Raw genomic sequence first — 15,115 nt, forward strand, 5'->3', positions numbered from 1 at the left:
GTCTGAAATAAATAATTCGCATAGTGGAAGCTGGTATTTGTGTCCTGAACTCAACTGATAGGGCTAAGAGGACAAAGGGCCAATAAGTACGCTAGGCTGCTCATACCAATCAAACTTCATTAGTTTGGCATAGTGCTAAGATTGTGTAAGTCGTATTACGATTGGTGGTTAAGTCACATGATAATTAGTCGGACTTAAAGACACAACAGACTCGAACGTGTTTTCCTAATTGAAATTGAATATGCTGATGGAAGAACTTGGATTGTTTGTCGCTGAAATGTTATGTTTCATTCGTTCTGTGGCTGAAAACCACAACCACAACACCTTGGATTCCATTGTCCAATATGTGGTGCAATTACGGAACATAGATATTCCTGGTTTATTTTTCCGAAGTTATTATTTATTTACGAAAACTTGATTAGCTTTCAGATACAATAATCACTGCTGTAATTACAAATCTGTGTCATGTTGAAGAAATAGCTTTTCTGTCTTTTACAGTTGACTCTTAGTAAAATGCAAAAAATATGTTTGCATATAAATACATGACCACACATTTTGAAACTCAAGTTAACTAATCAATTATTTTTAAATTTCTATAATCACACCTAAATAAATTTCTTTAAATAGGGGTCGGGAATCACAATAACCGTGCAATAAATGTCAACCAACTGACACAAATGTCTTCATTGCAATGGGTAAATTATATATATATATATATATATATATATATATATATATATTAAGCAGGCTCGATTACACTTTGCCCCCAAATGCCCTGATACGGCCGAGAGTTGGGAGAGTCCGCTCTCCCTCTCGAAATTCTCTCACATGGCCACGCGAATATATAGCCTCTGCCAGGGATGTCCTACTCACTGTATTCTCGTGGCAAGGGTGTTGTTCACGAAATTGAGAGAACGAAAAGCGAATATCCGGAGCTTTAACCGGGTTGGTGGACACGCCGAGTCCATCTAGGGGAGTTGGAAAACCCTAATTCTAGACCAATGGTGCACATGGGCTGGCTCCAGTATCCTGAAGGAACAAATGGTGTATGAACCAATCGTTGGTCACCGGCTACCATGGGACTGCATCTCCTTACGATGTTCCACTGTCTTGGGCATTAGATCTTTCGGTCAAACGCTCGGTGTGTGGCCCCCTAAAACAACCACCTACTTCATTTTTGGCACCTGGTCAGTATCACAGTGCTCACACAAATCAAATGAGATTTGTGTGGCGCATATATATCTGGTGCCCCTTTGTACCAATATTTATGTGTTTAAATAAATAAATTCCAATAAGTTATGTGTGTTTGCGATTGGGGGAGGTATGTTTTTCACAATTATACTTTTAAAGTTATTACATTCTTTTATAACTAAACTTTCTTATATTTCTACTTGTTTACTTTAGACTTCATTGGTTTCATCTTTACAATATCTACACATACATACATAGAATGAATGAATATGGAACATTTACAAAACGTATAGGTTATACATCAATGATAGAACTTATTTGTATTTGTTTATTTCCATTAATATTACAATGTTTACGATCAATTATATGTATCCATTTTAATATATCATCAAAAAATCGATTTTATTACTCATTGATTATTGATTATTTGATTATTTTATTACCAATTCTTTTATTATTAACAATTTTATCATCTTATATTATTATTATTGTAATAAGTTGCTTTATCATTTTTCTATTATGGTTATTACTACCACCAAATGATGATGATCATCAAATGAAGTCTTCCTTTGAAAAGTTCCACACTTTACCTATTAATATTATAATTGCTTATTTACGTAGTACCATCTATATACTTTCATGTATTATGATTTATGCTATTGATTTACCAATTTGTCCAAGACGTTTTGCTAAATCTGATATCAATGATCTTGGCTTAATGGATGTTGGCACAGGTTTATTTATATATGCATCAAGTATATCCGGTTCTAAAGTAGTTTGGTATATGAATCTTGATCGAGATCATCGTAAAAGTGTTTTTCATTGTATATTGAATACTGTGATACCATGTTTACTATTAGGATTATTAAGAACATTATTCATTCAATTGTCAAATTATCATCAAAGTATTACTGAATATGGTATTCATTGGAATTTCTTTTATACTGTTGCATTAATACGTGCCATATCACTTATTATGACTACTGATAATCTTATCAGTAATTATTTGACAACATTTTCATTAAAAAAACAAATTCAATTATATTACATTATATCTGGTATATGCTTAATAGTCTCTGAATTATTGCCAATAATCATTTGTCCAAAGTATTTTCAAACAAGATGGCAGTTTAATCCAAGAACATTACATTATATAAATGATAATCGATCAAAATCTTTATGGATTGCTAATTTTGAAGGTATCATCTCTTTATTTGGTTATGCATCAATTTACTTTTTTAGTTTGAGTTCATCACTTCTAGTTCGATCTTATTTGTCAAGAGATACCAATAAAGACAATAGTAATGGCAAAAGTTCACTGAGCAAGAAGGAATTTTCGTTATTCAGCATATATTTCATCTGTAGTTTCATGATCCTATGCTTATTAGGTTGTTTCTACTTACTAGGTGGTAGTCAAATGACATCCAGACGTTTTGCAAATTCTAACTATATATTACTTATTATATTTCTCTCAATCATATGCTTTCTTTTTCTTATTTTGATGATTTCATTATTAATACACTTTAAATCGCTTTTCAACCTAAATTTAAGCTATTCCCCATTATCTTTGATAATTAATGATAAAGGCTTTTTATATTTCATCATTTCGAATTTATTGACTGGTTTCTTCAATGTGTTTTGTTTGAATACTCTACAGTTGTTGCCTGAAGGAGCAAGATTAAATGTTATCATGGGTACGTATGATGATTTGAGTTGGTCTTCGTCATTATTACAATTTTCAGTGCTCTTAGCCTATTCGAGTTTATCAGTTATTTTTGTTTTAATCGGTACTTATTACGATCGCCTTAAACTTTCTTCTCCCAGTATGTTTGGTATTTCTAAATAAATGATTAGTGTGAATCAATGGTTCTTCTAAGTACATTCCTTAAGTGTAAGGCGGCTGTACCTAAAAACTTCTGTACACAAGCTTGCATTCGATTTTAAGCAGTTTAAAGACATTTTAAGTTGACCTGATTTATTTTCGACTGACACTCATACTCATACCTATTCAGTTATTGCATCTAAGAGCTGTTGATGATTTTCCTGACGCCTTTTTTTCAGAAACCAATCATATTATGAATGAAGACAGAAGTGCCTATCAATGAAATCGGTCTGGGGTAAATGAAAATTACTTTGGACTTAATAGGTATTAGTCATCATACTTCGTTTTTTCGACCGAATTGTAAGATGATTGACTTTAAGCCCTAAGAAGTTATAGACTCAGCAATGATAATCAAGTGCTTACTAACCATGAATATGCGTACTTAGGTGAATCGAATTTGTGAAGCAAGCTTAATTTTATTGCGAACCAAAACTGTGTAGCACAGTTTTAATTATTCTCCAGCAGGTGTAACTAGTACAATTTACATACTTTACCGGGTGTTTATCGTCATACGAATTAACATAGTCTTAGTATTTTTAACGATAGCATTTACATATCCATGTTCAGACCTTTAGAGTAAACATTAATTTCTTCTAGATACATTTGGTAATGTGTCAAACGTGCACGTCAATTGAGTCAAATGAGAATTGCGATAGATTGTCTGCAGCTATTTCGCACTTAATAGTTGGTGTATTGTACGATAAAGCTGATGGTGATGCAAACCAGGTAAAGGCATATTTACCAAAATAAGGTTATGATTTCCATTACGAACTGAAATCAGCTATAATGCAAAAACCTTAAACTGTATCCTAAGTCGTAGCATAATGAACCATTGATCCACCCTTCCCGTCTCTTGACTAACTAAAACGATTAAAATTCCAATGTGGTTCGGTGATATAGTTCATATTTGCCACTTTGTACAATACGAAGATGCTAATTGCACCAAGTTATTCCCTTTTTACTGATGGGAATATGAAGATAAATAATGTTAGAAGCTAATAATTAGGTAGCAGATTTAGTCATTACGTGAGACGAGTTTGCAGTAAACTAAACTAACAATATCACCACATTGGAGGGGGACTGTCTTATAGTCCATATGGTTTTACCAGTGATATTGAAAACTATATGTAGATAATATAGCAATAAAAAGACGAATGAAGTGTAATAATAAGACATGAAGTGATGAGGGATTTTACAATCCATAGGTTCTCTCACGCAACCGAGTAGCTTGGGATGTGTGTTACGTATACATAACTTTCCCATATGCTAACTTAAAAGAACCGATGTAGATTATGTTGATAGTCTGTTTACTCACTAGAAGAATTTTTGAGAATAGATTTTCATCAGATCAGATGGTTTCATTTACCCTTAAAGTGATTTCCATCACGAGATAATATTGGTCTGGGGGCTAGACAACTAAATGGGAATTGTACTGTACCATAGGTTTTACCAAAGTTTAAAGCAATTAGTCCCTTTGATAAATTTCGATAGTGTAATAAGAAGACGAAGATTATCACAACTAGGTGATATAATAACGCAATACATTTCGAACAATCGGATCACACATGTACTTGTTAAGAACATTTATATATAAAAATAAAAGGTCAACTAGACTGGAAATGGGGGGGTAAGAGTAGACAAAGATAATAATAATAAAAATAATGTGAAAACAATTTGAAACCTAATCAACCAAAGTTTGAAATATGGACTACTGGATTGTGACTCCGAACTGTAGGTATTATCAAACTTTACCACTAAACTTACTGGTCTTCATTTTGATATCATGTAAACATTATGAGTATTTACTGCCAAGTAGTCAGAAAATATGATGTAATAATCTCTCGGTCGTCCCTAAGCTTTTATTAGTATTACAACTGGTCAGAATGATCTACAGAAGTGGATTAATTTGACGTTGCTTTCGTCACCTGATAAAATGTGAGCATTTAATTATTTGTCATTATTAACAGTGCATACATACACACAAAATTACTTACAAGTCGCTTATGAATCACCTTGACCGAAATGAAATGACGTGACATTGATTTATTCAGACCTGTTTTTGATTGATCACCTAATATTCTTTGATTGTTCCGTTGTACTATTTAAACTTGGATTAATGTTAATTTGGTTATTTATTCTCTGAAGAAGTGGCTTACACTGAGTCACGAAACGTCAGAAAATCTAATTTTTCTACTAATTGGGATATTACAATTATATTAATTTATTTATAACAATCTACCCAATGCTCAATTTATTCAAAATTATCAAATCAAAACTTGGTAATGATACCTATGAGCATTTAATTATTAATTTACAGTTGCCGTCGTATTTGTACTGCTCTTTCCAAAAGTGACATTTCATAACTAACGAAATCAATCGAAGAGCCTTTCTTCTAAGTTTGGTTTTATAAAGAGATTAGAATATCGGGCAGTTTTTATCATTAGTGAAGTGAATAAATGAATCCTTTACATTCGGAGTTATGGACAGTTAAGCTTTGTAATTGTTTAATTCTTTCCTAACAATTGAGTTACGCGTTGAAACCTCGAAAAAAAAAATGGAATCCGCTAAAAAATGCGATAAGTTTAGTGAAAGAAAATAAACGTTTAAAACTCAAAAACCTTGAATTATCCAGCTGCTAGTTTTTTCACTGAAACAGAGAGATTGTACCCCTTAAATATATTAATAAAAGCAAAGTTACGATACAATAGTTGGAAGGCAATCCTTCTATTGTTCAGAGAGATAATATCAACAAAACAAGTAGAGTGTAGAAAATTCAAAAATAGGTATGGGGGACGAAATTCAAAAGAGTAACGCACACAAGATTAAAATAAGAGTAAAGAAGAGGTATCACCACGAGTAGAGAAGGAATCCAAATTACTGAGTCACTGGTGTTGAATGATTTGATAAATATTGTTCTATACATTATATAAACCGTAGAAATAGTTAAATATAGCTTACACTACTGGTTCAGTGAGTATCGCGATAAGAAAGGAGCAAATGTAAATTGAAGTCTGTAATTAACAAATTTACTCAGTATAGTGTGTCAGGTGAAACAGTTTATTGTTAGAATATTTAAATTATTCAACTCAGTGTTCAATTGCTTTACAGATTGTAAGATATGTGAGACATTCTGTCTGAAGCATTGACTTAAGAAGAATTTTAAGTTGATTTGAAACAGTAAATTTAATAAAAGGGTGGATGCTTCAAGATTATGTCGGCAGATTATTGAGTAAGATGTGGTAATTGTGACAGCAGTAGAAAATAACTGAAGTCAGTAGTTTGATAAACATTCGATATTAACTCTGACTTTGTTAATTTTAATGGACACTACGGACTGAAGGCGCTTTGTCAATTATCACCACTGAATCACGCCGCGACGCTACGTGGTACGCTTCTCCTCATCTATTTAGCCAGTTTGGAAGTCACACGTCCCTCTGTCAAAACTCGCGATTAAATGCCTTTTTCCTCCCAACCATCATTGGTTTCTTTTTTCTCCGAATCAGGTTTTTCAAAGATATTCAGGTACGAATTCTGTCCTATCCAGTGCAAATGTAGAATTATGGTCTAGTTTGGTATTAGTACCTTTGTCTTAGCTACTATAACAATAGACCTAATCCCGGAATCGTACATTTGTCATGATGTGACCATCTAATTGTGGTGTTTGCACGAACTAATGATTCTTTTGTACTTGATGTCTGCCTGATTTCAAATTTCGAATAATACATGTTCGTCTGCGTTGACATAGTTCTGTTTGGTCCAGATTACGCTATTTCAAAGATTCTTAGTTCGTATAATAATCTAAATATTTCTAATCATCACATTGGCGTCACGATGGAGCCTATGACGAAACAGTTGGAAATACATTCAAATGTTGATGCCTTTCACGGCTATATGGAAATGTTCCAAATCTGGACTATGACCAAGGAAGATGTTGAGGATGCTAATATTGTGTCTGATTTCCTTACATTTATCGAAAAAAAAGCCAATGGCTTATTAAAATCTTTGACATTTCCAGAAAAGCCTGTAGATCACCAACGTAGGTGGTCTATGTCAGATGATTGGGGGCTCACTCGAGTCAGACTGGAACGGTGTGACGAACCAGCTAACTTCGGAATCACACCTCGCGGTCAGCATCTGATGTAGATTACCCCTTCGTCGTATCAAGGTACTATGGTTGCTTTGAAGAGTATATAACACAAAGGATGTTATTACGGAAACATATTGGTAAGAATGGGTGGAGAAAAAATATTTTGACCAACATATGAGCCAGTCTACGGCGTGCAATTAATTGACGTGTGTTGATTGTACTTGACTTTTACGGGGTCGCTGAACTGTTCGAAATTCAGTGCCCCTACTGATTAAATGATCACATATCCTAATACTATATTTGCAACGGTGCCCCCAAATGCCCTGGCACGGTCGTGAGTGGGGAGAGTCCGCTCTCCCTCTCCAAATGCTCTCACATAACCATGCCTATATAGCCTCTGCCTCGGAAGTCCTACTCACTGCCTTCTCGTCGCATTACTGTTGTTTACGAAATTGAGAGGACGAAAAGCGAATGTTCGGAGCTTTAACCGGGTTGGTGGACACGCCGAGTCCATCTAGGGGAGTTGGAAAACCCTGATTCCAAACCAATGGTACACATGAGCTCCAGTATCCTGAAGGAACAAATGGTGTATGAATCAATCGTTGGTCACCGGCTACCATGGGAATGCATCTCCTTACGATGTTCCACTGCCTTAAGGATTAGAACTTTAGGTCAAAGGCTCCGGTTGTGGCCCCCTAAGAAGACCATCTGCTTCGTTTTGGGCACCTGGTCAGTATCACAGCCCTCACACAAATCTCATTCGATTTGTGTGGCGCATATGTACCTGGTGCTTCCTTGTACCAATATTTATGTGTTTAAATAGACGAAAAAAATTTGGAAGGGTTTCAGAATGTTCCAGAAGCCTCAGAATACCTGACATGCTATAGACACCCTAGCAGCACTCCATAATCCAAATGACATTCGTAGGAATTCAAACAGACCGGAAAGAGTCGTGATAGCGGTTTTCACGATGTTTTCACGAGTGACTGGTATCTGATGGATCTTAGAAAAAACAGTCGTGTCCCTGAATGATACCGTGATGCCATGTATGTGGTGGATGGGATAGCTATCAAAACGTGTAACTACGTTTAATGGTTGGTAGCCACCATATGGTCTCCAACTAACCCAATCCTTTTTGCGTACCATGTGGAGAGGTGAAGCCCAGGGACTGTGAGAAGGACTACTCATACCAGTAGCTAGTAAATTGTCAAACTCACGTTTAGCGAAAGCTTTTTCGTCTAGTGCCAGTCGGCGAGGTTTCACCGTGACTGGGGGGCCATGGCTGACTGTGTGATGTCCCACACGATTGGTCACCGATGGGATCTCTTTGAGAGGTTCAGCTAATTTGGGGAGTTTCTGAAATGAAGCGTGGAATAAATCGTCACGCGAATGAAATACACCTGTGTTTCCGTACGCGTCTGCTTGAGCTTTAACGCACATTAATTTACTGTTCAACGAAGTGTCGATTAGCCACAGCCTACGTGAAGCGACTAGCAATTCATAGTACAGTAGGAAGTCAATACCGAATATGGCTATAGGAACATCGGCAATTATGAACGTCCACAGATACTGTCGTCGGCTGCCCAGGTTGACCGTAAACTGTCGTGTATCATAGGTAGGAATGAATGAGCCATTCTCAGAGCGTAGTCAGAGCAGCTTAGCTTGGGACTTACTGTTACCAATAGGTACGACAGACACTTGGGCACCTGTATCCATTAGGTACCTAGCGTGAGTGTGATAATTGTGTACATAAAGTAAGCGACATACCTGAGGTGAAGGGCCGGCGAGTGCGGTCTCATTTACTCGCCAGCTCGGAAGTTTTCCGCCTTGCATGAAAAGTGGGCTCGACGAAAGCCGGTATGGGGCCCGAAGGCACTGTGAAACCAGCATCAACAACTGGCTTCCGAAGCCGCCTTTTGGCGTGGCTTGGAAGATGCCCGCTAAGGGCGTAGGTCGGAATCGATGTTCGAACGTGGTGTTGAGACAACTATATAGTTGTCTTGGGTGATAGTCCTTGCCAATATCTTGTCTTCTATGAGGGCCGCCTGGGTAAGTGGGGTGCCCTGGAGTAGAGCTGTAATCGTTGGTTGTAATTCTTTAACAATTTCGGAATCGGCTGTCGTGGGTCGTGCGAGAGATTGCAGGCGCGCGAAGAAAGTTCTCGGTTAGGCGTCACCCAGGGGGTGACATTTTAATAAAATTCTCAATCGCCCTTCCCTCGAGGGTAGGAAATCTCTTAAGATCGCCTCCTTGAGACGATTGTGAACGTTAGGTACACTCGCGTTGAGGACAATCTCACCAATAGCAACAATGTGATCCCCAGGAAGCGTTTCCAGAGCGTAAGCATACTTCTGTCGTTGGTTCGTTATACGGCAGATCTCGAATTGAGATTCCAGTGCCTCGAACCAAACTTCTGGATCGTGGGGAATAAGGAAAGAAGGTCGAAAACTGATGGCCTGTACCTCTGAGTCTATTATATTAATTCCAATCTTATCGTTATCCACCATATTGAGTTGTTGCCAGAATATTATATATTGAAAAGTATCAATACGAATGCGTGCAACAAAAGTGGATAGATAGATAGATAATAGACTCATCGTGGTAATCTTCTTCTGAAGGTTTCTCAGCTTTTGAAACAAGTTCAAAATTTTGGGTCACAAGATATCGTTGGCATCGAGTCCCGGTTGACTATGATCACGATTACAAGAAGATTACATGCCAGATACCGAGTTGGATCCCTCCGTAAGCCAAAAAACAGAAAGCTGTTTACGGTTGGAATAGGATATACTTGTTAGCGCTCTCGTGGTATCAAAAGTATAGTGAGACGTGCCATAGCATCCAAGCGGAACTGTTGAGCGTACTCGACTTCGTCCAAGGTCACAGACAACGGAAGAAAGTGTCTTTGGTAAAGTCAAACAAGCAAGTACAGTAGAACAATTAGTGGTACAAGTGGTTGTAATAATAATTGTTTCCATTATACCGATGGCGTTCTCGTCACAAAAGTAGGTCATTACAAACCGTCGATAGAAATGTACCAGGTCGTTGAATTTACGTAAATGCTTGATTGTAGGAGGTTCTGGATAATCCAGAACGGTTGCCACGTTTCTCTTTGGAGGTCGGATGCCTTGAGCATCAGTAGTACGTCCGGGAAAATCTAGAGACTCTGTGCCGATTTGATACTTCTGAATGTTTACAGTAATGCCGTGTTTTTGTAGTAGTTCGCAGACAAGGTCTAGATACTGAAAATGAGGTTCTCTGTCTAAACTATCAATCAAGCAGCGATCTATATTCGCGTTCACAAAGTTGAGACCTCGATAAACGTCGCCGATGAGTCTCTGGAAAGTTAGCGCAGCATTTCTTAAACCAAAAGGAATGCCTGAAAATTCGGAATGTCAGAAAGAGGTAATGAGACCTGTCTTGGGAATGTCATGAACAGCCATAGAAATTTGGTTTTATGCTTTAAACGAATTGGTTTTTAAAACAGCAGTTGTATATTTCAAGGTAGCTCTTAAATCTTGAATGTGAAGCAACGAGTAACGATCAAAAATGATTTTTGTATTCACTCACCGATATTCATCAGTTGGACTCCAATCATTGCAGTCCTGTTTAAGGACCATGTGCATGCGAGACGCCCTTGAGCTGTTCGATGGCTGAATGATTCCTAAATCTATTATTTGGTCGAACTCATCTTTTGCCGACCTTATATTTTCGGGAGCTAGTCGGCACTCTTTCGAGAATACAGGTGGTCTTGTAGTCGTGATGTGGTATCCGACGTCGCTAGTTACACACTGAAAATTCTTTCGACTTTGGTATAAGTGGGTACTTACAGGGTATCTGTTTGCAGAGTGGATCGATCATCTGTCTTACAGCGACTTGGAATAATCTACAACCAGAAAAGGAAGTTACATAAACAGATAAGTTAGTTTTTACATTTACTAACCTCCGTTCGCGCGTGCCTTTGAAAAGATTATAGTGTTGTTGCAGGTCTTTACTAACGGTTAGCATAGAAACATCTGCAACAACAAAAATTCAGTGGATGGGTTTGAGATACACATATCGCTAACCGTATATGGAGACCGTTGCTCTGTGCAATCGGTCGTTAAAAATTGCAGGAAGAGCACTAACTTGTACACCAGTGTTGATGAGGCAGTGAACGTTTGGTCATCATATCAGTGATGTATAACAGACGACTGTATTTACAGGCTATGGTTGCTGTTGGCGCGTTTTGGCTGGGAAGTTTCCCGAAAGGTTTTCCATGTCGATCGGTTTGAAACTCGTAAAATTGCAGAGTTTTATGCAACTTATAGAGGGCTTACCATATTTATTATGATCCGAGCTCCAATAAGGAGTATCCGACTCTAGTGCTCTAAAAACAGATCTTCACCTGGGATGAGCTTCTTTGGAGAGTTTGAGAGCGTCTACGGTTATGATAAACATCAAAATATCGAACCACAGTACGACAGAGGTCCCTTACATTGTTTTGTGTTGTTTGAAGCTTCTCTTTAACAGAACGAATCTCAGCGTTGAGGGTCTTGGTGATCTCCAAAATCCGGCCAGCGGATGCAGTCAGTTTACAGTGCTATTTTGAAATGAGACAAGGACTTCCTTCACCTGTTAGGGAAGTTTATACAAGAAGAGCTGTCTAAACAGGCCCTCATCTTGGCTCCGTTGACCAATTACTTTTCGAATTCGCAGCAACATTTCTGTTGGAGTTCGATATTATGGACGAGGTGGCCTAACTTTTGTCGGTCATTTCGGTATTCACATTTAAGGATAGCCTTCTTCACAGAGTCGTGAGGTCTAGAAACACCACTAGTAAACATATACGTATGACTTACTCGTTAAAATGTTAGAATATTGTTCTCACTACTGCGAGGAATTGTGAACATGGGTCTGCCGCTCCGTGATCATGGAATTCAGCTTCTGCGTAACATAACCAGGCATCGATATTGTAGAGCCAGAATGGCATGAGTTGTAGGGTGGGAGGCGAAAGAGGTTTGATCTTAATTAGCTTGTGTCTGTTTCATAGTGGCGAAGATATAATATACTACTTGGCGAGAAAAAAATATCCGAAAATATGAAAACAATATCACAGCAGGTGAAAATAAAAATTAAAGAATGATATATGATCTTCCAACAAGAAACAGATTCAGTTTACGAATTGTTTTATCAGATCACGTCGTGCTCACCACTAAGGAAGCCGCAAGTATTCAGATTTTTAAAAAGCTTTTACCCTTAACATTCTTATAGTCGCAGTATGCTAACCCAGTCAAATCAGAGGTCAGAAATGAAGGGATTCGAAGATATATTTGAAAGACTATCGGTTTATGGGAAGCGTTTAATTTAAGTTGGCTAACTGTTGTAATAAATGTGTAGCACAGCATACACACTCGTGATCAAGTGTGGATGCGTGATTGGGCGCCTTCAGCTAGATATGTCCATTAAAACTAACCAGGTTAGCATCAAATGTCGAAGACTTACAAAACTATATACTTTAGGGTTAGTTATCGCTACATATCTAATAACATGCCACTCCTCCATGACTCATTCTAGCTTTTAACAAGACATTATTTATTCATTTCGAGTCATCATGCACACATTTTTAACCTTTTCGGTTATCAGCAAATGACCCCAACAATCTTTGTATGAACTGATATATATCGCTTACTCCATTCATCACATGTTTTTAGCTAATTTTTCTCTCTATGGATAGTGAGTCATGCGTTATCAAATGGGGTTGGAATGGTTACATTCTCTACCCAATTCTTTTTTCTTATTATCTATCCATGATCAAGAATGCATAAAACATAAGTATCATAAAATACGTCTTGTTTACTTTCCTGAAAAACCAACAAAACTCTCTGAACAGTGATTTAAGTCCCCACTATAATTATAACTAGAAAGCTTATAGTACAAAAAATTAATCACCATCCTTCCATTTAAAACCATATGGAATTTAATCTGTTGAGAATAAAATAACATTAACGATGAGAAACTCGTATGAAAAAGAATATATTAGTCATTTGAATAGTCAACATTATCAGCAAAACTGTGAAATAAGTAAAACAGAATAAAAAACAAACCAATCCATCATGGTTTATAAATATGACAAAAATGGCTCATAAACCATTAGTAAATGAACTAGAACGGTTGGCAGAACAACTAAAACTTAAGATTACAACTACTGTTTAAGTGAATCTGGAACTATATTACATAGGGTGGCTAATTTGAAAATCAGGCGTGGATATGTTGGTTCTTTTCGAGACAGCTGCGGGTTATGCAGTTTTTAAGGTCCATGATGAAAAAGGTATTCGTGAAATCGACGATTTGGCCAAAGCATTCGAAGATACGGCCACAATGAATCAGCTGTAAGTTTATTTTTCGAGAATACTTCATGCTCCAGTAAGAATCCAGCTTGAGCGCTTTGTCCAGTTCAAAGATACGAAGGATGCATTAGTAGGTAAGTTGACATGTATAGAGCGCTGATTATTGTGTGTGAAACCCCAGGACCCAGTTTGATTTGTTTACACAACTGGGAATTCTATATTGTACCAGATTATAATATTGAATAAAGCCATTAATAATAATAATAATGGCTTAATTGTTAGAAAATCTATAGATCGAACTAATTGCTATACCTTTTTTTGTAGCTGCTTCGGACATTATGGAAGGAAAACTATCTAAAAAATTAAAAAAGCTTTTGAAAAAGTTGTATGTCAAAGAGCTAAGAGACGATGTGCTTGCAGTTGCCGATAAAAAGTTGTCAGTGGACATTAATGTAAGTATGGATGCATGTTTAATATGGTTTCAGACGAAAATGAGTATACCAACAGTTAGTGATTCTCTTGTGCAAAACCTTATGCGAGGAATACGGACACACATTGATAACCTCCTTCCTGTTGTTGAAGACAGTCACATGATGAGGATGCGCTTGGGTTTAGCTCACAGTCTTGATAGATATAAACTGAAATGTAACCCAGACAAAATTGATACCATGATAGTTCAGGCAGTCGGTAAATTCACGTACTGTTTTTATTACGTCAGGCCTTATGGACGAGCTAGATAAAGAAATAAACAACTATATAATGCGTGCTAAAGAAATGTACGGGTGGCATTTTCCTGAATTGTCGAAGATAGTTTTGGATAATGTAACATACGTCAAAGTAGTCAAACGCATCGGTAAGTCACCTGGTTTCAATCATTTCCGCAGGTCATAGAACAAATTCAAATGTTGACTTGTCAGACCTCGTGCCGGATGAAATAGCTAGTCAAATTAGAGAGGCCTCTATAGTCTCCCTAGGAACAGAAGTAATCGATGAAGATATTACTATGATCAACGAACTGTGCGATCAGGTACTTGAAGCTTCCGCTTCCCGTACTCAGCTCCACGATTATCTTATCAAGCGAATGGTGGCAGTAGCTCCAAATTTGACAGCTCTCGTTGGAGAACTTTTGGGCGCAAGGCTGATAGCTCGGGCAGGAACACTTGTCAACCTAGCTAAACATCCTGCTTCAACAGTCCAGATACTAGGAGCTGAAAAGGCATTATTCCGAGCATTAAAGACACGACATAACACTCCGAAATATGGTCTGTTGTATCATGCCACACTAGTGACACAGTCAGACAATCAATTCAAGGGTAAAATGTCACGAATGTTGGCTGCAAAAGCATCAATATCAGCTCGTCTAGATGCTCTTGGTGAAGAGGGTGCTGACACAGAAATGGGCATACGAGCAAGGGCATATTTAGAAAAAAGACTTCGACAGTTAGAAGCTGGAACTGTAAGTTCAACTTATCCAATTGATGCTTTTTTTAGTTTAATCCAAAATTATCGGCGGTTAAGCGGGGACTAAAGTCAGAGGATGGTCAACCGAAATCAAAGAAGATGAAGGTGGACGAGTGAATAATAATCATTTCAATGTACATATGTTGCAAAAATATACATTATCACCTG

At 37.4% G+C, this 15,115-nt stretch overlaps 1 protein-coding gene across 1 annotated transcript; it reads left to right on the top strand.

Annotated features, from left to right (window-relative positions):
- Nucleotides 1-1,747: 1,747 nt before the first annotated feature.
- Smp_148990 (nucleolar protein NOP56, putative) lies at nt 1,748-15,115 on the top strand (the record flags this gene model as incomplete). Its single annotated transcript, XM_018791132.1, has 8 exons — nt 1,748-2,390; nt 13,399-13,528; nt 13,568-13,620; nt 13,811-13,938; nt 13,972-14,173; nt 14,205-14,339; nt 14,371-14,942; nt 14,978-15,115. The coding sequence occupies 8 exons, from the start codon at nt 1,748-1,750 to the stop codon at nt 15,062-15,064; spliced, it is 1,950 nt and encodes a 649-aa protein (XP_018645649.1). The 3' UTR covers nt 15,065-15,115.

Source organism: Schistosoma mansoni, assembly GCF_000237925.1.
Source record: "Schistosoma mansoni, WGS project CABG00000000 data, chromosome 4 unplaced supercontig 0032, strain Puerto Rico, whole genome shotgun sequence".
In the NCBI taxonomy this organism is placed as follows: Eukaryota; Metazoa; Platyhelminthes; class Trematoda; order Strigeidida; family Schistosomatidae; genus Schistosoma; species Schistosoma mansoni.